At 43.5% G+C, this 22,819-nt stretch overlaps 1 protein-coding gene and 1 long non-coding RNA gene across 7 annotated transcripts in view; one reads left to right on the top strand and one right to left on the bottom strand.

Annotated features, from left to right (window-relative positions):
- The window catches only part of Foxn2 (forkhead box N2), a 54,090-nt gene extending 43,847 nt beyond the window's left edge, over positions 1-10,243 (top strand). For all 4 annotated transcript variants that reach the window (XM_087552984.1, NM_001399771.1, XM_087552985.1 and 1 more), the window contains 2 exon segments: positions 3,678-3,746; positions 6,262-10,243. In XM_087552984.1, the coding sequence (XP_087409110.1) occupies positions 3,678-3,746; positions 6,262-6,782 (590 nt within the window). In that variant the 3' untranslated portion in view covers positions 6,783-10,243.
- A 6,514-nt stretch (positions 10,244-16,757) lies between these two features.
- Positions 16,758-19,448, bottom strand: LOC102546644 (uncharacterized). Of its 3 annotated transcripts, none has more exons than XR_015622199.1 (3): positions 19,017-19,448; positions 18,223-18,341; positions 16,758-17,047 (listed from the first exon to the last, which is right to left on the bottom strand). It is a non-coding gene; the product is annotated as an uncharacterized LOC102546644 (long non-coding RNA). The 3 variants fall into 3 exon arrangements; XR_015622201.1 differs by having other exon boundaries at positions 19,129-19,434; XR_015622200.1 differs by having other exon boundaries at positions 19,195-19,433.
- Positions 19,449-22,819: the final 3,371 nt, after the last annotated feature.

Raw genomic sequence — 22,819 nt, 5'->3', positions numbered from 1 at the left:
TGCTGTGACCTTGAACTTCTACCTGCACCTCCAGAACACTGGCATAGCGGGCGGGCACCACCATGCCAGTTTTTTGTTGTACTGAGAATGAATCCAGGGCTTCCTTCCTGCTAGGCAAATACTGTACCAGCCTGGCTTGGTGAGTTTTTTGATTTGGTTGTTTGCTACTTAATTCTTTCTTAAGTCCTTTGGATATACCAGGAAGGAAGGAATTCTCTGTGGTGTATAGCTGAGTTTCTGCCAGTTGTTAACTGCTGTGCAGAAAGCAGTTTGATTTGGGGAGTTCCATTCGCCTATTGTTGATGGTCTTACTTCTGTTGTGACTGTCCTTATCAGAAAGTTCTTATCTATGCCTGCATCTCCAGGAGTTTGTCCCACCTTTTCTTCTAGCAGTCAGAATTGAGGGGATTCTTCTGCCTTGTAAAAACAAACCCAGAATGTACTGTTTCTTTTCTGGAGAAGTGCTGAGGGTCAAAGCCGTGTGTACCTTAGCCAGCTCCACACCGCAGGACATCCTGTCAGTCCTCAGAACTCTTCTGAGTACTGGATTTAGTCCCTGCTCATAATTAATAGGTAGACTATATTAGTGGCACTACATTTTTGTAGTGTTATTTCAATTCTTAAACATTTCCATGACCTTCAAAAATGAAAAACCTTACGGAGAAGCCTTTCTGTTGCCAGATATTTTGGTGCTTTGAAACTTAGAAGCTGAGCTTTGGTGGTATTGTGCGCCTGTGAGAGGTGGAAGGAGAGGTTTGGGGAAATGCTGTAAAGAACTGTAGTGGATGGGAATGAGTTCCTGAAGATCGTCTGCCTCCAGTGGAGCAGGTGTTTCCTGTCACCTGCATGGGTTCGTGGGTTATTTTTACCTTTAGGCGCTGCTGAGACACCTAGGTCTTCATATCCCGAGTACCTTCTGAATCGCACCACAAGCTCACTCTCTTCATTCAGATTTTGAGACATACTTTTTAAATAAAAAATACTAAAATCCTGGCCCCAGGCTTTTTCCCTGCCCTTGACCATTTATGTTCCTAGAAGAAAGGTGCACACAGCCTTGAATTTTAAATTGCCTTAGGGCAGCACGATAGCTGGGCCGCTGCCCACCGTCCATGCTGTTAGAGTCTGCCTTCCTATTGATAAAGCCCATTGTTTCTTACTGTGTTTCATCTTGGCTGCTCTTGGCTCCAATTAGGCAGCTCTCTTTCTCCCTCCTACATGTTTTTCTTCAGTCATGGCTGTTTCTTCTCTCTCCTCCCTCATAGTCCTCTCTCCCACAAGCACATGAGACCACAACCCCACCTATGTCTCTGTTACCCAGCTATTGGCTGTTGACATCTTTATTCACCAATCAGAATTAACTTGGGGGCAGGGTCTCAGGGGCTACATGCAGACTTCAGGTCTTAAGGACCATACTTAGCATTACGATAAACAGTAAAAGACAAAACCTCAACATACTTTTTGTGAATTCTGGGAAGCTCTTAGAATCCATACTTGCTCTGTTTCATTCCACTTGTAGTTCCACTGGTAGTTTCAGCCTTTTTTTCCGACTGGAGCATGGGTCTGTTCTCCATGCGACACTTGCAAGTGTCACCCCTCCAGTAAGTGATTTGCATCCTCCTCTCATCCCTTGCTTGGGAGAATTAGGCTTACTCTCCTCTCCACGGTGAGTTAGGTGAGGAGTGTGGTTGATAATCTACACTAAGACCACGTTTTTGAGACAGGATTTCTCATTGTAGTCCAGGCTAGTCTGGAATTCATGATTCTTGTGCCCCTGTTGGAATACCCAGTGTGAGGTCATTCTGTAAACCCTGTTAAATAGCATACACACACCTAATTCCAAACTCCACAAGCAGAGGCTCGGGATTCTTCGGCAAGTCTGGGTGACATAATGAGGCCTGTCTCTAATCAAAGAAACAAACAAGCAAACAGTACATAGGCCCAGGCCTGGAAAGAGAAGAGAGCACAGTGAGTAAGATGCTTCCTTACACGGCCCGCCCATGTGGTCTGCGTGAGAAAGCTGGTGTTTATAACCCCAGTGCTGGGGGAGGAGGAGGAGGCGGAGGTGGCAGCACCCTGGGCTGGTTGCCAACCGGCTTGCAAGTTCTAGACCAGGAAGGTGCTCTGTCTCAAAAATACCCCACAAAACTAGGGGTCCGATGGCCTTGTCTGGGCTTCTGCAGAGATGCAGACGTTACACATGGGAAAACACCCATCTACATAAGATAGAATATTCTCTGTTTAGAAATATCAGTAAGAACTGCTTTTGTGTTGTGGCTATATTTATGGGTTTGGAGGCTCTTTTTTGAGTTAAAAACTTACTGAGGCCCTAACAGTTTTATTCAAGGACTCTGATAGTGAAAATTTTAGTTCAGATGCTGTAATGAACCTTTATGAAGTAAGGTGCATTGTGTCTGAAATGTTTTGTATTAATGTGTAAATGTGACTTTTACAGTGCAGAAACAAATCTTGTCATTGACAGTTTAGAAATTGGCAGGCACATGGTAGTTTTATGTCTTTTAACAAAATTAACAAGTTAATTTGCTGTGTCAGTAAGTAATAACTATGTGAGTTTTATGTTGAATTCTTACTGTCAAAACTGTGATTCTAAAATTAATATCATGGTATATACAAAGTATCTTACATAAAAATATGCCAAGATGATTGCATTTGTATTTTGATAAGCCTCCTAAATTTAGATAGATGTTCTATAACAAAGCTATACAATGAGTACCAGCAACAGAAAAGGTGACCTAGCTTCTACACACATATGCATGCAGACCAGCATAGACATGAGCATGTATGTATGTGCACACCCATAAGACCCTGTAGTGCTTATAGACATTTATATAAGTATGGCTGAACATGGTCAATATTTTTATCCTACAATAACTTCATTTAGCATTTAAAAGTTCAGGTCATAGAGTAACCAGTTATATATATTTAAATCTTGCAAGTGTTGTGTAATAAATGTATTTTACAATAAGGTTATCCAAGGTAAATGCTGAAAAGCAGTATTCTGCATTCTAGGAGTTTGGTTTAGAAGTAGCTCTTGAGAGGTAGTGGGGTTCACATGCATTATGAATGAAGAACGGTCCTCTTACTACTCGAATCTCTCCGTTACCTGTGACATAATGCCCTTGATAAACTGTTGATAATCTTAAAGGAAAACACAAGTTGCTAAATAGTGTGTATAAGGGGCTTGGGATGGGCCTCAGCCGGCATTAGTGCTTCCAGCTGCGGGTTCTGTCTCCATGTAAGCTGGGAACAGTCGTGCACACCCGGAGGCCAGTGCTGACGCACGAGCTTATGCTGGAGGATCCAGAGTTCAGTGTCATCTTCAGCTGCGTGAGACTAAACTGTGTGGGGGAGTGGTGGGTGTGTGCTGTTTTTATTGTTTTGATACGGGGTCTCACTAAGTAGCCGTGACTGGCATGGAACCTGGTATAGAGCAGGCTGTTTATCCTGTGGTTATGAGCCTGTCCTTTCCTTGCTGGATGAGCCTCTGCCCAGCTGCAGGTTGATTTGACAGAGCCGCGCCTTTGCTTCCTGCGCGCTGGGGTTGAAGGTCACAACACTGGGCCATCAGAGACCCAGTGCTGATCTTCTGAAACGTGCAGTGCTTACAGTGTCTCTCGGGAAGAACATTCATTAACACTGTCTCTCTCTTCCATTTTCAGAATCTGATATTGATGCTGCCACTGCAATGATACTTTTAAATACTTCAATAGAACAAGAGATGTTAGAGTGTAAGCAATCACCCTTTCTTTTCAAGATAAATTTTTAAGTGCCTTTTCAAATTAATGATTTAAAATATAAAATGACTAAATGTCATAGCAGAATTCTTTCTTTCCCACTAAATTGTGTTTTAATCTGAATGACTCCATTTCTTTTTTTCTTTTTAATTTTATTTTACTTATTTACTTTACATCCTGCTCACTGACCCGCCCCCCCCCCGTCACTCCCACCCACAATGACTCAGTTTCTATTTCTGTGAACATTTGAGAAAGTGAAGCCAAGGCTGTGAGAAATCATTGTGTTGATCAAGAAATGTAGGGAGGAAAATGCTGTTCAGATAAACCTGAAGAGCTAAAAGGAAAGACAAAAGCTCAGGCAATCCTGTGGACATGTGTGGTAGGAGGGAAGAACTAACTCTCAGGGGTGTGTCCTCTGACTTGAGTAGAGTGCACGCACACACGCGCGCGCGCACACACACACACACACACACACACACTAATTTTTTAAAGGTTATTTTGGAACAGGAGCATTAAAGTACAAATTGCGAAGTCTGTTGAGAAAAGATGAACAAATGTAATTCAAGACGACAAAGAGGAAAAACAAAACTGCACAGTCCAGGTGTCGTGCTGAACCCTGTGAGCTCAGCACCTGGGACTGGGGTAGGAAGCCCCGGAGTTCAGGCTAGACAACAAGTTTGGGGCCACCCTGGGTCCCTGAGACCTTGTCTCAGAGCAAATAGAGGAGTGTGGGAGGCCACAGAGCTCAGCATGGGTTTAGGAGACCTGCATAAGACATCCGAGGCCCTGGACTAGTTTGACCCCAGCACCACAAAAAATAAAGTGAGAAGTAACTGGAGAAGTCTATGTTAACTATGGATAACACACAAAAGCTTAATACCGTAATGCCTGTGTGTTGAAGGGTGCACCAAGTAAGAAATCAGCAAACAGGACCCACAACTGCCCTACTGGTCTGTGGGAAGAGAAGGCAGAAGGACGGAGCCAGAGGTAGAGGAAACGTGGTGTCTTTCAGACACAACAGTACTGAAAAGGCTGTACCGCTTCACTGCCGACAGGTCCCTGCACTAAGAAGGGGTGTGGGCGCCGAGGCCCATCCTAACCAAGAAACTGTTTCCTGCTGGAAAGGGGAAACTGTGTTCTCTCCAATTGTAGGCCTCATGTCCAGGGGTAGTGCTTTGCTTTTTTTTAATTCTATTTTCCTTTTGCTGTATTTGTTTGGTTTAGTTAATCTATTGTGATTTTCAGTTTTTGTATTATGATTTTATTCTTTGGGGGAGGGGAAATAAGGTTCGGTGGGGAGGTGGGTGGGGAGGAATTAAGAAAGGGAAAGAATGTGATAAACCCATATCACACTAAAAATACTTGAATAAAAACATTTTAAAATAAAAAAATTAAGAACAGGACAGAAGAAAAGCTAGCAAAATATATGAAAGTGAGGTTTTTTTTTTTTTTTTTTTTCTGGAGCTGGGGACCAAACCCAGGGTCTTGCGCTTGCTAGGCAAGCGCTCTACCACTGAGCTAAATCCCCAACCCCATGAAAGTGAGTTTTAAAGAAGAAATATGGGGCTGGAGGGATGGCTCAGTGGTTAAGAGCACTGACTGCTCTTCCAGAGGTCCTGAGTTCAAATCCCAGCAACCACGTGGTGGCTCACAACCATCTATAATGGGATCTGATGCCCTCTTCTGGTGTGTGTGAAGACAGCTACAGTGTACTCACACATAAAATAAATAAATAAATCTTTTAAAAAATATGGAGAGATGCAAAATAATTTTTAAGATAGTATCTATCAAATATCAATGATTGCTATTGTAATATGAAAATAGATTTGTTTTCATACACTGTGGAGTTGTTATAGCCATCCCAGGGTTAATTTGACCCTACTTGAATTTAAGATACGTTTAACTTCTTACTCAGAACTTGTATTTGTTATCCCTCCTAGAAATGTGTGTGTGTGTAAAGGGTGTCCAACAAGCTTGATTGCTGCAGGGTTATTTGTCCCTGTGTAACCTAAAACCTGTGTAAACACCTACAAGGACATTGTTAGGCAGTGGTGTGCTCATACTGAGACATCCGGTACAAACACTGGAAAGTAACTTTCATGTTCCATGGACAAGCCAGGCTGTCTTTCTTTTTTTTTTTTTTTTTTATATATTTTATTTATTTATTATATATTATGATTACACTGTTGCTATCTTCAGACACACCAGAAGAGGGCATCAGACTTGTTTCAGATGGTTGTGAGCCACCATGTGGTTGCTGGGATTTGAACTCAGGACCTTGGGAAGAGCAGTCGGTGCTCTTAACCACTGAGCCATCTCTCCAGCCCCAGGCTGTCTTTCAAATGGTTTTGAAACGTTTCAGCCTAATGACTGTGGGTAGAGTACTATGTTGGGGAAATCCTACAAAACGACTAATTCCAAGCTCTTCCTACTCCAAAGAGAGTTTTCAGGGGTCTGGTCTTACAATCAAATACCTCTGACTTACTGATACAAGTTCTGTTTCCCGCAGGTGAGAAGCCTCTGCCTCTTAAAACATCACTGCAGAAAAAGAGGAGTTACGGCAGCGCGTTCAGTGCCCCCAGTGCTGTGCAACTGCAGGAGAGCCATTCTCCAGCCTCCAGCATCGACCCAAAAGCAGACCATAACTACAGTGCCAGCGGCGTGGCAGCCCAGCGTTGTGCATCGAGGGCTAGCATGTCTTCCCTGTCTTCTGTGGATGAGGTGTATGAATTCATCCCCAAGAGTAGCCATGGCGGGAGTGACGGCAGCGAAGGCTTCCACAGTGACGAGGAGACAGATGCTGAGGATGAGGATCCTCTTGCAGACAGTGGCTATGCACCGCAAGCTCATGAAGACAGCACTCGGAAAGGACAGCCAGGCCAAAAGATTCCAAAACAGTCATGTCAAGAGATCGATGAGGAGCTCAAAGAAGCAGCCGGGTCGCTGCTCCACCTTGCTGGAATCCGCACCTGCCTTGGCTCCCTTATAAGTACTGCAAAGGCACAAAGTCAAAAACACCGGAAAAAGTAGAAATGCTTATAGTGTGGAGTTGTTTTAAAGTGTGGCAATACTCTTCTACTTAACTTTTTACCAGGGATACAGAGCCATATCAGATGGACCGCTTTAGCTAAGGGTGGGGGAGGGGTGCCACTTGTTTCTTTCTAAATATTTTTTGGTTGCTTTTCTTTTTTGTTTAAACAGTTGCTCTTAGGATCATGCATAATTGTAAATCTGACATAAAGGACCCCACAACATAATTTCTGTGAATAAGTGTCTCCCAGATTTGGAAAATTTCGTATAGAAAAATTCTCAGCCTCTGTCTTAAACTTGTAGGGAAAAAATCTCTTTGTTAATCGGTTAAAAAATTGGTAACTTGGATTTTCATTTTTCTTCCCATTCTGCTATGAACTAGTTACTGGTATCTCCCTGACGTGCTTCTCTCCTGACGTAGTGCAGGAGGGTGAGATGGGATCGCTTGTCTGACCTTGTTTCGGTTGTTCTTTGTTGCAGCATGAGCTTGGCCTCTTCTGCAGCGGGAAGAGCCTAGGTGCCTAGAAGGTTCTCTGGTCTGTGGAGAATGGAGCAGTTGTAAGGCATGGGAAGGCCATCTGGGGATGAGGCTCATCTCATGACTAGCTCCTGCAGTAGCATCTCTGCAATGCTCCACCTCACAGTTAACGCACAGCCTCGAGGGCCTCCGCCCTTCCCCAGAGCACTCTGCAAGCGCTTAAGCTTTAGCTGCTCATTGTCTTGCTTAAGTAAAAATGTCTGATGAGGATGCAGCCGGAGAGTGTCATGGAGTAGCAGTCGTCTTGACACACGTGCAGAGAGGCTTGCATTTGTTTTCACACCGTAGTGTAGTGAAGGGAGAGTGTGACATCAGAAGTAAAGTAGGTCACTGAGGGCGGAACTGCCCAAGCTTCGTAAAGTTAAAATTAAATGTATAGTGAGTTAGATTTAAAACAGTATTAAATGTCCTACTGAGGAAGATGTAGAGATCAATATCTTCAGGGATTTCAAAATACATAGAAAAACTGGGTCTTACACAAAACTTTGAGAAGGCAATGTAATAACCTGTATGTGCCATTAATCCACGCTAGAAGATTTTATATTACCATTTCAAAAGTGCATTGGCTAAGATTTTAAATATTTGAACAAAACTGCTTATATGAGACAGTTTTGACTATAGTGTTAAGAACAGGGATACTAAGGCTATATAACTCATATATTTTTTTACAGTGGTGGGAGAAATTTTCAGAAACCTTAGTCTTATTTCATGATACGTCCTGTATTCTAGACAGTGACCTTGAGTTTTTCTCACTTACGTGCACACACCCTTGCTGTGCACACACAGGCTCAGGTTAGCTTCCTGCGTTCAAATGTTTTTATGGCTCTACAGCATCTTCTTGGACTTTTTAAAGTGACAAATGTTTTTATTTTTACTTCTAAATGTTTTTCTGGGCAATATTGCCAAATAAGAAAAACAAAAGAATGTTTCTTATGTGACCACACTTAAGCTATAACAGTATTGATACACTCCTGAATCCATGTTAGTTATAATTGAATTTGGAGAGCCAAATTAATGGAATTGGTGCTACTAAAATATAGACATTTTTCTTTTATTGATAATGCAGGATGAGGAATTTGGAATTTTTCTAATTCATAAATGTTATCTCTCAGAAAACAGTTAAAGTTTTTACTGCAGACTGAATGAAACACCAAACGGAAGTGTGGTTTTAGTGTGGTACAAGTCTTGAAGAGGTGGTGGAGTTCGGATGATAGCATGGACTTGTGCAGCTCCTCACCGTGCCCTTCTGAGAGGTCCTTCACAGTTGTGCTCACCGCATTCTGTTCCGACTGATGTCCCTGGCCAGGGGGCGGGCTGTTCTGCAAACAGGAAAATGATCTGAAGTAGGAGGAAAGAGTTGTTCTCAGCTCCAAGAGAAGGATCTTTTCAGAATTGATGTTTAGGCAGTAACTTAAATTCCTTTCCCTCCTTCAGTGGCCTCTTATTTAAAGCAGCAGCCATTAGCAAGGATGGCGTCATGTGCCTGTGCACTTAGAACTAACATGCAGAGTCCCTAACAACTTGCACTTCTTGTAGGATTCAGTGTCTCACTTTCCGTTTGCTGCTGTGCCCAGGCACCCACTTCAAGGGGAGAACCTTCATGATTGGGTCCCTTATGCTGTTCTTGGAGATTATGTGCCTATTTGGTGTGCTTAGCCTGAAGCATGGCTTGGAACTATCCAGTTGAGGAAGTCATCCTGAATTTTACGGGCTAGAAATTCCCAGAAAATCGCAAGCTTTGTGTAATAAAGACAGCTTAGAAATCCAAGGACAACATACATGTTTCAATCATTTAAACTGGTTTTAGCTAAGGTATACTTTGTCTTACATCAAAATAAGAATTTTGTTGGAACCAATTCCATTTTTAATGGATTCCTAATAAAAGTTGTGTCTTAGCACTATTAACTTTATTTTCTACATTGCCAAGAGAATCAGTGTTTCTTGAATATGTCTTTGAAATTTGTGCAATATATTAAAAATAGTTGATTTCTTTGCTTTCAAATTTAGGATGAAATATTGCCTCAATCAGTAGAAAAGCAGGGGTGCATCACCCCTTTCCTTGGAGCCTTTTCTGTTCTCATAGCCAGCACGACTTCTCTTAACTCAGATCCTTTGTACATTGTAAAGTTTAGCACATGTTGTCACCGCTTTCTGAGGCATTCTGTAAAGGGTTCATACTAGATGGTCAGTTAAATACACGTTAGCATAGTTGAAAGCTAGAGCAAGAGTTGAGGGAATACTTGTGTCTTGTAGACTGGAGGCCTTCTCAGCAGCAAAGGCTGTTGTCTCAGATGGACAGCAGCTTAACGAACGCCCTTTGAAAACTATAAGGCAACTTTTGAGGCTTTCTGGTTTACATATATGTCATGGAGATTTTTTATTATTATTTTGAAATGTCTAAGTTTTGATTAAAGTTTACTCCAATGTGTTGATGATGTAATCATATTTATTGAAAGGCAAAATAGAATGTTTTCATGTTAAACCTGCCATTTCCCAAGACTATTCTTTGCATTTAACTGCCAGTGCCATTGTCAAAGTTGTACTTTTTTTATTAAACACAGTGCTTAATTTTAAAGTATTATGTTGCCATCATAGTGTATAAAATGTATAATTGCCATTCATTGTAACTATTATTTATTTTTTAAACTAAAGTATAAGAAAACCTTTTGATTAAAGAAATTTGTTATTAAATTGTTTTCTCTTTTCTGATGTAGCATAAAAACTTCTGAGTTTAACTGCCAACAGATGACCAACCACAAGTGAACCACTTCTCAGTTGCAGCCTTGCTTATAGCAGAAACAACTTATAAACATTTAGTTTTTTTATCTAATCTCTGACTATTAAAATGTTTATAAAGTTTATTTTTACCAAAGATATGCAATTCATTATGATAAAGTTGCAGAATAAACATCATTTTATAACACTTTTGTGCTTTCTGTTATTTGTTTGTATTCAATATTTTAACTTTTATTACTATTTATATTTAATATGTTATGTTACATATTTTGATCTTTCAGTAGTTTGTGTGTGTGTGTGGATGCGTGTGCATTGCAGACACACTGGTACAGTCATACCAAAGTGCGTGTGTGGAACTTAGGACAACTTTGGGGAGTTGGTTTTCTCATTTCACTGTGGCTTTATGGGCTTAAACTCAGGTGCCAAGATTTTGTGGTAAATACTTTTACCAGATGAGGAATGGTGAATCCTTAAGCTATGAGTTTGTCAGGGCCCCACTATGTAGCTCTAGCAACCATTGAACTCAAAATCATCTTGCAGCAGCCATGTTAAAGCTTGTCTTACAGGGGCTGGGGATTTAGCTCAGTGGTAGAGCGCTTGCCTAGGAAGCGCAAGGCCCTGGGTTCGGTCCCCAGCTCCGAAAAAAAGAACCAAAAAAAAAAAAAAAAAAAAAAAGCTTGTCTTACAGGATATCACCATTACTCTAGGCGGAAATTTTGTTACATATGTTACACTTTGTGTGTGTGTGTGTGTGTGTGTGTGTGTGAGAGAGAGAGAGAGAGAGAGAGATTGAGATTATGATATTGTCATTTGTGTGGGGATGTAGGGGAACTAGAGGTCTTGAGTAATTCCAAATGGTATAGCCACTTTGAAAAGCAATATGAACATTGCTCAAGAAGTTAAAAATAAGGTTATGATGTGGTTAAGTTTGTGCCCTGCAGCACATACTCAATATGTTTGGAGGAATGAAAAGCACTCATCACTAGCTTGGTCAACTCCATTTGGCCACTGTCTGATTATTATGCCTGCCCCCTTGTTGCTCTTAGGTTTCATGGCAAACCTACAAGGAGTGATGGGAGCAAAGTGGGAGGAACGGCAGCATGGTGATGCTGCCCCTTGGGGCAAGGCTGACTTTCTCATGGGAACCAGCTTGCTCCCCTCAATGATGACTGTAATATCAACTTTGACAGATCTCTTGTAGAAGCAGACGATGAGTTTGAGCACTGTGCTGGGCAGAATCTCGCCCCAGCAGCAGTGCCTGCCCCCACCCCCTTCACTTCCCATTCTATACAGGAAGAAGAAAGCTTTCTAGGATTCTGCTTTTTCCCCTATTTTCAGTTTTCTAAGATTTATTTTTTATGTTGTGTGTATGGGTGTTTTGCATGTGTGTATGTCTATGCACCACATGCATGCATTACCCAAGGAAGCCAGAAGAAGGCTTCAAACCACTGAAGTTACAGATGGTTGTGAGTTGCCATGTGGCCATGAGGAACAGAACTCAGACCGTGGAAGTGCAGAACACGCACTCCACTGCTGAGTCATCTCTCCAGACCTTCTCCCCTCTTTTTTAAGATTGATTTTATTTTATATGTATGAATACTTTGTATGAATGTACACTGTGGGTCTCCCAACCCTTGTGGATGGTCTGCCAGTGTGGTCCACAAAGGTAAAGGGAGCAGAGACTGTGAGGTGTAGGGATAGGTTTGGAAGTCCTGAGAGTACTCTTGACGAATGACCGTACCAGGACCACTTGTCAGAGGCAGATCAACTTTACTTAGGGTGATTGAAGGCTTATAAGGTTTGGGGAGACTGAGGGTAGGGACCTTCAGGATGGGCAAAGTTCATTGGCTGGGGACTTAGGGTACCTGGAATGCCTCATTTGCATGGGGAAGCAATTAGGGAATCTCAGGTCTGAACGAGCAGGTTTTGTTAGGAGGAAGGAAATTGATCTTATAAACTAATTGAGGGTATGTGACTGTCCTCAGGTAGAGGTAGATGAGAGGGCTTAGAATTCCCTGGACAAGCTCAAAGGCTATCCGGTCATGGTGGACTTCAACCTACATAATCAGAGTTTTCCCTCGGTACACCTCAAGCATGCCTGGTGCACGAGGATCCAGAGAGGGTCAGATGCCTTGGAATGGGAGGTAAGGATGCATGTGAGCCACTTCTCTGGTCCTGGGAACTGAACCCTCGTCTTCTGGAAGAAAGCAGGTGTTCTTAACTTATGCGCCATCTTCCTAGTCCCTATCTTTACTTTTCTGAAGACTTGTTATTTATTTACATACGTATATGCTTCTATATGCAAATGTGTATGTGGGTGCTCGCTGCAGGTCAGAAGAGGGCTTTGGACCCCCTTGAAATGAGTTACCAGGCACTTTGCTAGCTAGGAACGATGTAAGTGCTGGGAACTGCATCCGGGCCCTCAGACAGCGCAGTAGGCGGTGTTAACCACAGAGACTCCATCTCCTAATCTGAATTACTTGGTGGGGGGAGGGTGTTATTTGATTGTTTGGTTGGGTTTTTTTTTTTTTTTTTTTTGGTGTTTGTTCTTTTGTTTTTGTTTTTTGTTTTTGTTTTTTTTTTAAGATTTATTTAGTTTTATTTATGTGAATACACTGTTGCTATCTTCAGACACATCAGAAGTGGGCATCAGATCCAATTACAGATGGTTGTGAGCCACCATGTGGTTGCTGGGAATTGAACTCAGGACCTCAGGAAGAGCAGTCAGTGCTCTTAACCACTGAGCCATCTCTCCAGCCCCCTTGTTTGGTTTTGTTTTAGTTTGTTTTTTCAAGACATAATTTTTCTGTGTAGCCCTAGCTGTCTTAGAACTGACTCTGTAGACCAGGCTGGCCTCTAACTCACAGGGATCCTCCTGCTTCTGTCTCCAGAGCACTGAGATAAAAAGAGTGCAGCACACCCTCCTCCAATCTGAATTTTTAAAGGAAATTATATTTCTTTTCTGAAAATGCTTGATAATTCAAAGTATAAGTGTATTCCTGTGACCCTGGCTTCTGTGTAAATGCTCTCCCTCCTTTTTAGATGAATATCCTCAGGAAATGCATAACCAGCTTCAATTCACATTAGGAACAAGCTGGTACTCAAGCAAGAAATAACAGTGTTCAGCGTTGGGCAGAGCAGCTCGAGTCCTCTCGGGTTTCAGCCAACACGTGACCTTTATTTGTGGATGTTATAATCTCTCTCTCTCTCTCTCTCTCTCTCTCTCTCTCTCTCTCTCTCTCTCTCTCTTTGTCTCTCTGTGTTTCTCTGTCTCTGTCTCTCTCTGTCTCTGTGTGTCTCTCTCTCTCTGTCTCTCTCTGTCTCTGTCTCTCTGTCTCTGTGTGTCTCTCTGTGTGTCTCTCTCTGTCTCTGTCTCTCTCTGTCTCTGTCTCTCTGTCTCTGTGTGTCTCTCTGTGTGTCTCTCTCTGTCTCTCTGTCTCTGTGTGTCTCTCTGTGTGTCTCTCTCTGTCTCTGTCTCTGTGTCTCTGTCTCTGTCGTTCTCTCTGTATCTCTGTCTCTGTGTCTCTGTCTCTGTGTCTCTGTCTCTGTCGTTCTCTCTGTATCTCTGTCTCTGTGTCTCTGTCTCTGTGTCTCTGTCTCTGTCGTTCTCTCTGTATCTCTGTCTCTGTCTCTCTGTCTCTGTGTCTCTGTCTCTGTCGTTCTCTCTGTATCTCTGTCTCTGTGTGTCTCTCTCTCTCTGTGTCTCTCTCTGTCTCTGTCTCTCTGTCTCTCTGGGGTTTGCCTTTGTTATAGCTCACCTAAGCTTCCTATGACATTGTAGCTTTTGGAATAGAGCATTAATTGGAAGCAGTCATCCCATTACACCAGCGGTGATGATGCTGGATCCTAAATATTTACCAAGAAAAGAGCATTTAACCGAGGATGTAATTCAGCAGCCAAGCACAATGAGGCTGCAAGAAGCCCTACAATTGCACAGACGGTGTCTTCAGTGGCTGAAATACTTGCGTATTTGGTACACGTGGTGTAAGGACTGTGAGGCTCGGTTCTCAGAACAGCACCAACATGTGCGATGTCAGATGCAGAAGTAACCAAAGGACTGTGTTTATTGTCTGAACGGTGTGAGATGTGTCCAACTGCTTGGTTTTAAACGTAGATAGGCTTTTAACTTTAATCACTGTTTTTCCTTGGGGTTCCTCCTGGGATGCTTCCTGTGTGCCCTGAGCTGCAAGCTGAGCCCATCCTTGAGATGGGTGCTTCCGAAGCACTTCAGACACCTCACATAAGCGCCGAGGAGAACCGTCTCTCAGAATTCAGCGCTGCAGCCCAGAGCTCTGATAATGAGCTACAGGCAGTCATTTGCTGCCTGTGATCCGCAGCCCCCACAGTGCTGGCCAAGTCCTTGGCACGGAAGGTTTTGGCTGGGCTACCGGCATTGATTAAATGGGTGTAAAGAGAATCCGCATGGTGTCAAGGAATATTTTTATGGGCAAAAATCCATCAGCAACACCTGCAATACTAGCACTTCAAGAAATGGAGGAGGATGTCCACTGAATCTGTTAGCTCAGTGTGAAAGACACTAAAACAAAGGAATCTGAACACGCTGCCACCAACCTCTGGGTCATCTTATTGGTGCTGTCTTGACAAAGCAATGCAGTTCCTTCCCCTGCTATGATGTCACCTCTGTCCAATCATAACCTTCTTTATGAGGGTAGAGGATAACTCTGGAGACAAGCTGAGTGACAGCAAGGAGCCATGCAGCAGCAGTCACTAGGCAACAAGAGGCAGCCCTCAGTGAAAGAGAAAGCTAAGGCGCTTAACCCTTGTGCAGGCTGGGGCTGAACTGGCGGCAACCTCAGCACAACCTCAGCACCGCAGCAGCGGCCTGATAGGAAATGCTACTGTTTGCTACTGTTTGGTCCCGCTTCCCAGAAACATGGGGAAATCCCCTCCTCCATCCAAGTGGTTGGTGGCAGCAGAACTCTCTCTCTCTCTCTCTCTCTCTCTCTCTCTCTCTCTCTCTCTCTCTCACACACACACACACACACACACACACACACACACCTTTTAAACAAGAGTGACAGCATCAGGACCCCCTTGGTGTTTTCTCAAGGCTCTTCAGTTCTACATAGGCAGGCTATACCAAGGCATGTAACAAAGGGGCATGTCTCTGACATCAGTCCATACTCCCTCAGTGAGCTATGCTAAGGTTAGGGCAGTGTGGAGACAGACAGGTGTCTGTCTGATGCATTGCTTCATGAGGCACCCTGATCAGTCTGTCAGTCAGGGTAGGTTCCTTTTCCCTCACTCGCCCTGCATGGACGTGTGGGTTGAAGCCCACAAGAAAGCTCCCCCACAACTAAACAAAAGTTCTACAAAATTGCCCCTCCTCCCTCCTCTGCTGCTGAATTTAGTACAGGGCTGGACAGGCCCAGAGTGAACTACTGATCTTGTTTTCTAACTGGAGTTCCAGAATCACCTTATTCTGATGGCTTTGGTTAGGGTTTGAACTTTCAGGGGATGGAGGTTCTCTTGAAACTGGGTTCTTATATTGTTAATTTGAGGGCCCTCGCCGTTTAACTTTATTTTCTTCCCATTGGCAGTTACATAGTATGGTGATGATTTCTTAAAGAGAACTCCTCTGTGGTTCTGCTCAGATCATAAACTGACCAGTGAGTGTTGCTGTGAGATAGAGTCCTAGAGAACAGGGCCCATTCTGTTTTCTATAACAGTACCTGGCACATGCACAGAGTGTGTGCATGAGTGAGTCAATCGGTTGATCAATTTAATTCATGGTGTTCTGTCCAGAGAGATCTAATAGGAGACACATAAGTAACCCCTTAAAGTTGTCAGAAACCTAGCAAAATGTGGTGCCTCCTACCTATAATTCTAGCCCTTGGAAAGAGGAGGCAGGAACACTGTCATGAGTTTGAGGTCAACCTGAACTGTATAGTGTAAGGGACCATCTCAAAACAAAACAAAACAAAACAAAACAAAACAAAAAACCCACAAAGAACCTTGTCAGAGACCTCACAGGTAATCTAGTACACCGCCTGTTTTGCAGTCAAGAGACAGACCTGAATAAGTCCCCGGTTCATTAAAAGGTGTAGGCAGGTTTCTCTGAAATCAGCTGGTGCAGAGTTTCATAGAGATGATGGTCATGTGGAATCCAGAGGTTGTTTCCTTTAACCTTGGCCCCGTCTCATCTAGGGCCATTACATTTGTTCTAATGTAATTGAACATTGAAACTCATAAACAGATCAGAAACACACAGACTCTATGATTGGCTCAGACAAGCCACGTAGATTCTGGAAAATAAAAATCTCAGGAAGATTCATGTAGGTTGGTAGGTAAAGAACTAAACGAATGACTACCTAGATAGGTAACCACAGCAACATGAGTTTCCTTGCGTTATTCATGCCCACTGCTATCATAGAGCTAGTGGTACTGGCTTTTCTCCTCCCTTTCTGGGCTCTTTCCTAGGGACATGGGAAGGAAGAGGAAAGAGCTCATTTGATGTTCCGTTTCTGAGCTGTGGATGGCCCTCAGAGTTCTCTATGAATTTCCATCTTCCCCAGAGCCTTTTGTTGACTCTAAGTAAAATACATTCTATTTCTTATAATGAAACCTTGTAAAAATCCAGGGGGTGATTAATATCCACAACGAAAATAATGGTTCACAAACTTGGCTTATTTGTGACTATTTTAAAGATGGTGTTATCTCAGTCAATAACCAAAAGAACATTGATTATTCTGCTTTATTTGGAATTTTCTAAACTAAAAGTTGTGTTTGGAGATTGGAAAGGCCTGTTTGCCTGCTTGCTCGGGTTACCAGTAATGAAATACCAATCGGTGGTCTGCGCACTGAACAGATGAAAGTCCATGCTCAAAAGTGTATCCTCGTCTTTTCTATTGAAGGACTTTCTTGGTTGGTCTTTCTTTGAGATTGTCAAAAGGCTGGGCTGGTGACTCAGAGACATATTGGATGTGTCAGGGGATGGCTGTGTCAAGCAAGGTGTCTGTATTCTTAGTTCCTGGAACGTGTAAATATATTATTATTAATGGCAAAGGAAGTGAAGGTGCTGTGTGGAAGTAAGTTTTCTTGTTGGCTTACAATAGAGAGATTGTAGATCATCCGGGTGGGCAGGATGTAATCACCGTGTTCATAAGTGTGGGCAAGGGTCAGGAACGAGAACATTGGAGTAACGATATAAAAGACACAATCTACCAATTCAGGTTTAAAGATGCAAGAACCATGAGCTAAGGAATATGGCAGCTACCAGAAGCTATGAAGGACAGGAAATGGATGCTCTCCTATAGTCTCCAGAAGAAACACACAGCCCAGTCAGCACCTTAGTTCAAATCCAGCTAGGCCTTTTCTAGACTTCTGACTATAATTTAAGTATTATGTCTCCCTTACAAACTATGTAGAGAGAAGACTGTGAGATTTACAAACAGCCTGGGCCACACCTTCCTCAGAAGGACAGGTTGGGGGAACACACCTCCATCCCAGTTAGGTCATTCAGGGGGAATTTCCAAGATGACCCTCAGAGAATTTAGGGAGTGAATTTTGCTTTTCACAAAAGATACCTACAAGTGAAGACTAGATGGGACTTTATGCCACAGGGACAAAGAAGAAGAAGAAAGAGGAGGAGGGCGAGGAGGAGGAGGTAGATAAAGATATGTGTTTTCCTAGGGCCAGGTAAACTCAGGGAGGCAGCCAGCCTGGGTTGTTGTAGGCAGACTACACAAGAAGACTTCTGAGTGGGCAGGGAGTAGAGGGGAGGGGAAGAAAAAGGAAGGGAGAAGAAAGAAGGAGAGAGAAAAGGGAGAAGGGGGAAAGGACTGCTAGAAACCCTTGGCTTGTGGCTAACTGAGAACTTCCAAGCAAAGAGATAGCATCTGTGGTGGTTAGTCTTGGTGAGGAAAGAGTCAGAGTTAGGTCCAGTAGGAAAATTCCCACCACAAACCTCTGAGCACAAGGACCCCTCCCTTCCAGGAAGAAAAGAAAGCTGGTTTAGTTCCTGGAACAGCTGCAAGCCACCTGACTCCCAACTGAAAGTCCTGAACTGTACACTGAGTTGATCTGAAAGTTGTTTTGCTCCACCAAATGCACATAGTACACAGCACCCTGCCTAGTTACCATTGTGCAAATTCTGCCCCAATTGTTTGAATTCTATCCCAATCGCTTGCAAGGTATATAACTCACTGTTAGAGTCTGTTCAGGGTCATCTCCCCTTGAAGTGGGTGGTCCCAACATGTCGAAATGATTAAACTCCTCTTGCTTTTGCATCAATCACCGTCTCCGTGGGTCTCATTCAAGATGTCCTGGAAGAGGTTCAATTCAAACTTCACAGTGAGCTTTGTTTGTTTGTTTGTTTGCATTTCAAATGTTATCCCCTTTCCCAATTTCCTGTCCATAAACTCCCTATCCTATCCCAAATGTGAGGAAAGTGTGAGGATCGGAGGATGCAAAAATGTGTAGCCCAGACTGGCCACGAGCTCATGATCCTTCTGCCTCTGCCTCCTTCAGCAAATCCTACCAGTGTGGCCACCACGACTGGCCTTGGTGAGATTTAGAATCACCAAGAAACAAATCTCTGGTGTGCTAGTGAGGCTAGAAAGGCTTAACTGGAGTGGGGAGGGGGAGAGGGAGAGATGGAGAGAAGGAGAGAGGGAGAGAGAGGGAGAGAGGAAGAGAAGGGAAGGGGGAGGAGGGGAGGAGGAGAGGAGGAAGGGGAGGGGGAGGAGGAGGGGAGAAAAGGGGAGACCCAGACTTAATTTGGGTGGCACCATTTCATGTGCTAGTGTCCCAGACTGAATACACTGGAGAAAGTGAACTGAGCACCTGCACTCTTAACTCTCTGCCTCCTGACTGGATACTGTGCTGGGTGACCAGCTGTCGGGTGAACAGATGTCGTGCAACCAGCTGCCTCTCCTTCTTTCCCCCATGCCTTTCCCTGCAGGATGAACCCGACCCTCGAACTCTCAATCCAAACTAACCCTTCCTTAAGTTCTTCTATCAGGTCTTTTGTCACAGCGATAAGCAACAACTAAAGTAACTGCTACACATCCGTAGAGAAAGGTTCTAAGAAGCAACTCATCAAACCCCCACCAGAGAGAGTCCCTCAGGGCCCCCTGGTTTCCATGGGAGCCAGCTGTGTCTCAGGACTGTGCCTACAGGATAGATGTCCGTCTCCAGCCCCCGTTCTCCGGCACCCAGTTTTGAGAAGTCAGAGACCGGTGTAAGAACAGGTGGCGCTGAGCAAGGAGAGGCCCTGAGTCTTCAAGTGTACACACTGACAGCAGGCTGGCCAGAGGGGTGAGCATTCCTTTCAGCTGAGGGAAGTTAAGCTTGTTCCACTGTGGAACTGCCTGGCTCCCAGCAGGCAGCCGGTAGACAGACCGCAGGGTTAAGGGGAAGTACATTCTATAGAATGTACCGCAGTTCCTCATTGTTTAGAACACACTGGAAAAACAACCACATCTAGGTTTAAACACAGGGGTCCTTTTCTCACCTAAGTGAAGCCATTTAGTGTGGGTAAAGCTCCCAGCATGATGTAACAAACACTTTGAATGTCCTTGGCTGCTATTGTTCCTGTAGACTTGTAATCCAGCTCGCTTCATTTCACTCAGTGAATTGTCTTTACCCTATTTTTTCTTTTGTGTTTTTTGATTGTTCTGTTCCTTTCGCTGTAGTGGTTTGGGTCTGAGTCTCACAGGAAGCCCGGGCTAGCCTCTTGCCTCTGCCTCCTCAGGAGGATCACCGATGTGTCCTGGTTGTACCTGGTTTATTTTCATGTCAATAAATAACACCATGGCATACATGTGGATGTGAGGTCTCGTGGTTTTATCTGCTAATATATCCTTTTGTTTACTGTCTGGCTTCCAGCAGGCAGCTGGTAGACCACAGAGGTACTGTGCAGTGCTTTCTACGAAAGGTTATTCATTGTTTAGTACACACTGGAAGCAATCACATCAGGTGACTCCCAATCCTTCCATTATCAGAAACCAGTTCTAACAAACATTTTTACTTTTACATTTGCTTTTTGTTTTTGGGTTTTTTTGTTTTGTTTTGTTTTGAGACAGAGTTTTCTCTGTGTAGCTCTAGCTGGAACTCACCCTGTAGCCCAGGCTGGCCTCCCAAAGCCAAGATCTGCCTACCTCCCAAGCTCTGGGATTAAAGGTGTGTGCACCACCCCCAGCTATTTCCACATTCTTGTTTACTGTATGCCTTTATCTTCTCAGTATAAATTATAAAAGAGAAATGGCTACTTCCAATGTCCTCAGTGTTTTATGAAAACTCCAGTGGCTCACATAAGTAATGCTAACTCAGGATGCTGAAGCAGGAGGATAGCAGCAAGTGCCAGGTTAGGCTGAGTTACACAGCAAGACCTTGTCTCAAAAAAAAAAAAAAAAAAACCCCAAAAAACAAAAAAACAAAACAAAACAACAACAACAAAAACCCACCCTACCCCTGCAACAAAACAAAACAAAACAAAACAAAACAAAACTGAAAAACAAACAAACGAACAAAAAAAAAAAACAAGAAAGCAAACATTGTTGAAAATTATTATCAAACTGTGCTCTGGAGGGATTTAAATTTTTTTTCCCAAACATAGAGAGTATGTTTATTATCTTTTCATATTTCCAAATATTTCTAAGCTCTAAGAATTTGCTATAGTTTCCATCCACATAGGATTTCTGAAAGGTTAAAAGTAAACACGCATGCCATATTTTAGTAACTTTTTCTAGGGCAAAAGTGACTGGATGAAACAAAATATGGAGCCCCAGGCCGTACAAGACACAGAGTGACTAACTCCTCACATAAGAGAGTGGGTTCTGAAGGGAGCAGGCTCTTCCTGCCGCCCAAGGAAGAGTCCCAGGGCAGAAGGCAACTGTGTGTGGAGCATATGCTGCATGCAGTGCTGCACACTGTCGGGGACACGTCCTCTACACGCCAGGACACTCGTTAGCACACGTCCAGGACACGCGTTAGCACAGGTCCCTCTACACGCCAGGACACGCGTTAGCACAGTGACCGCCTCTCCCCACAGTCCTGGACTCAGCTCTCTCGGGAAGGGAGGGCATGGGTTTCACCTCAAGTAGCTGCACACAGGGTGAGAAACACAGCAGGGAAGGCGCATCTGTGACGCTCCCTGGCGTCGACACCATCTCTATTTGGTTCTTTAACTAGCTTCAGTGTGCCGCTCTAAACCACTGCCATCTTGCTTCTTCTCATTTGAAATGGGCATGTTTCTTTTCATGGGGCTCGAAGGGTTGGGGTCCTGGGTTGAGTCATTTGTTTTCAGTGTGGTTTGTCCTCTCCAGATTTGCTTAGAATCAGGATCTCGACAGAATAGATCATTGTGATGAGTAGCCAAAAAAAAAAAAAAAAGGGGGAAGCTCACACACACCGCTGGAACTAAGTCATCCAAAACATTGCTTAACTCTGTCTTAAAAGCTCACGCTATTTTATGTGTGTGAATGAATGTTTTACCTTTCCGTATAAATGTGTAGTATGTGTGTGCCTGGTACCTCCAGAAGCCTTCGATCTCTGGAACTGGAGTTACAGGTAGTTGTGAGCTGGTGTGCAGCTGTGCGAGTAGTGGGAGTCACACTGTACAGGGGCAGCCCGAGCTTCTAACTGCTGGGCCACCTCTCCAGTCCCTCTTAGCATTTTCAGTTGTTGCTGTTCCCAGGCACCGTCAGTAGGTAAAGCACTGCCACAGAGGGGACCAGCCGCCCACCCAGTGTCCCCTCCCTCTTACTTGCTGCATAACCCAATATATTACAGAGAGCAGTGCCCCGAGTGGAGTACCATGTTTCCAGGTTGACTTTGAGCATGGGGACAGCCCGTGGGATATAGAGAATTCTTAGGTGAGAATTCCATGCCTCCTCTTTCCTTCCTTCCCACGCCCTCCTCTTCCCCTCTTTCTCCTTTTCCTTCCTATATTACAAACACAGGAGCTGGGGCCTTAGCAACCGTTCTGTAGCTATGAACTTGAAGATGAAATTTGAGTCTAGGAATGGAAAGAGAAGCAGTGAAAAGCTTAGATAAAACCAGCCCAAGACTCTCCATTCATAAGTTTATGTTTCTTGTGAGAAAAGCAAAACCTTACCTTGTCTAAGCAGTTGTTCCCTGAAGAACATTCGACGGGTGTTGGACATTTTGAGAGGGAGGAAGGTTATATATTTTTTGTCACAACGAAAGTAATATCTTACATTCAGTAAATATAGGATATTCTGTTTTACTTTCATGTAGGTTTAAACACAACAGTGATAGCAAAATGTTTATAATTAATTGTGCTTTGAATCGAACACACACATATGTGATATATATTTATAAATATACCATATAGTCATTTTATATATGCATAAGCACAATAATTTTTTGCGTGGTAATGAATGTGTAATTTTCTGGGAATTTGACTTTTATACAAAACAAAGAAATCTTGGATCTTGTTTCTTTGAATCTGAATTAGGGTTTATTCCCCACCCGCAAAGTGACATCTACATTGGCAGTGGTTCCTATATAACACACTTATGTTAGTCTCTCTTTGGAGTTGGCCATTCAGGGCGAGCGAGTGGTCAAATCCTTCATCCTACCTTATAGGATTGCACAAGAGGCGTTTTGCTGGATTAGAAATGGTCATGTCCTTTATTTGTCTTCTGATCTCTCCAGAGAAGCACAGTACAATTCAGAGAGGGAGCACACGGATAGTTACACTGTCTGTGCTTTTGGGTTCACCGTCATAGCTGCTGTAGGGGTTCAGGTAGAGAGAGCATAGGCCTCTGTGGTGCCT

This window comes from Rattus norvegicus, chromosome 6 (genome assembly GCF_021556685.1).
Source record: "Rattus norvegicus strain SHRSP/BbbUtx chromosome 6, alternate assembly SHRSP_T2T, whole genome shotgun sequence".
NCBI classification, from domain to species: Eukaryota; Metazoa; Chordata; class Mammalia; order Rodentia; family Muridae; genus Rattus; species Rattus norvegicus.
The sequence above is the reverse complement of the archived record's forward strand: the minus strand, read 5'-3'. Positions and strand labels throughout refer to the sequence as shown.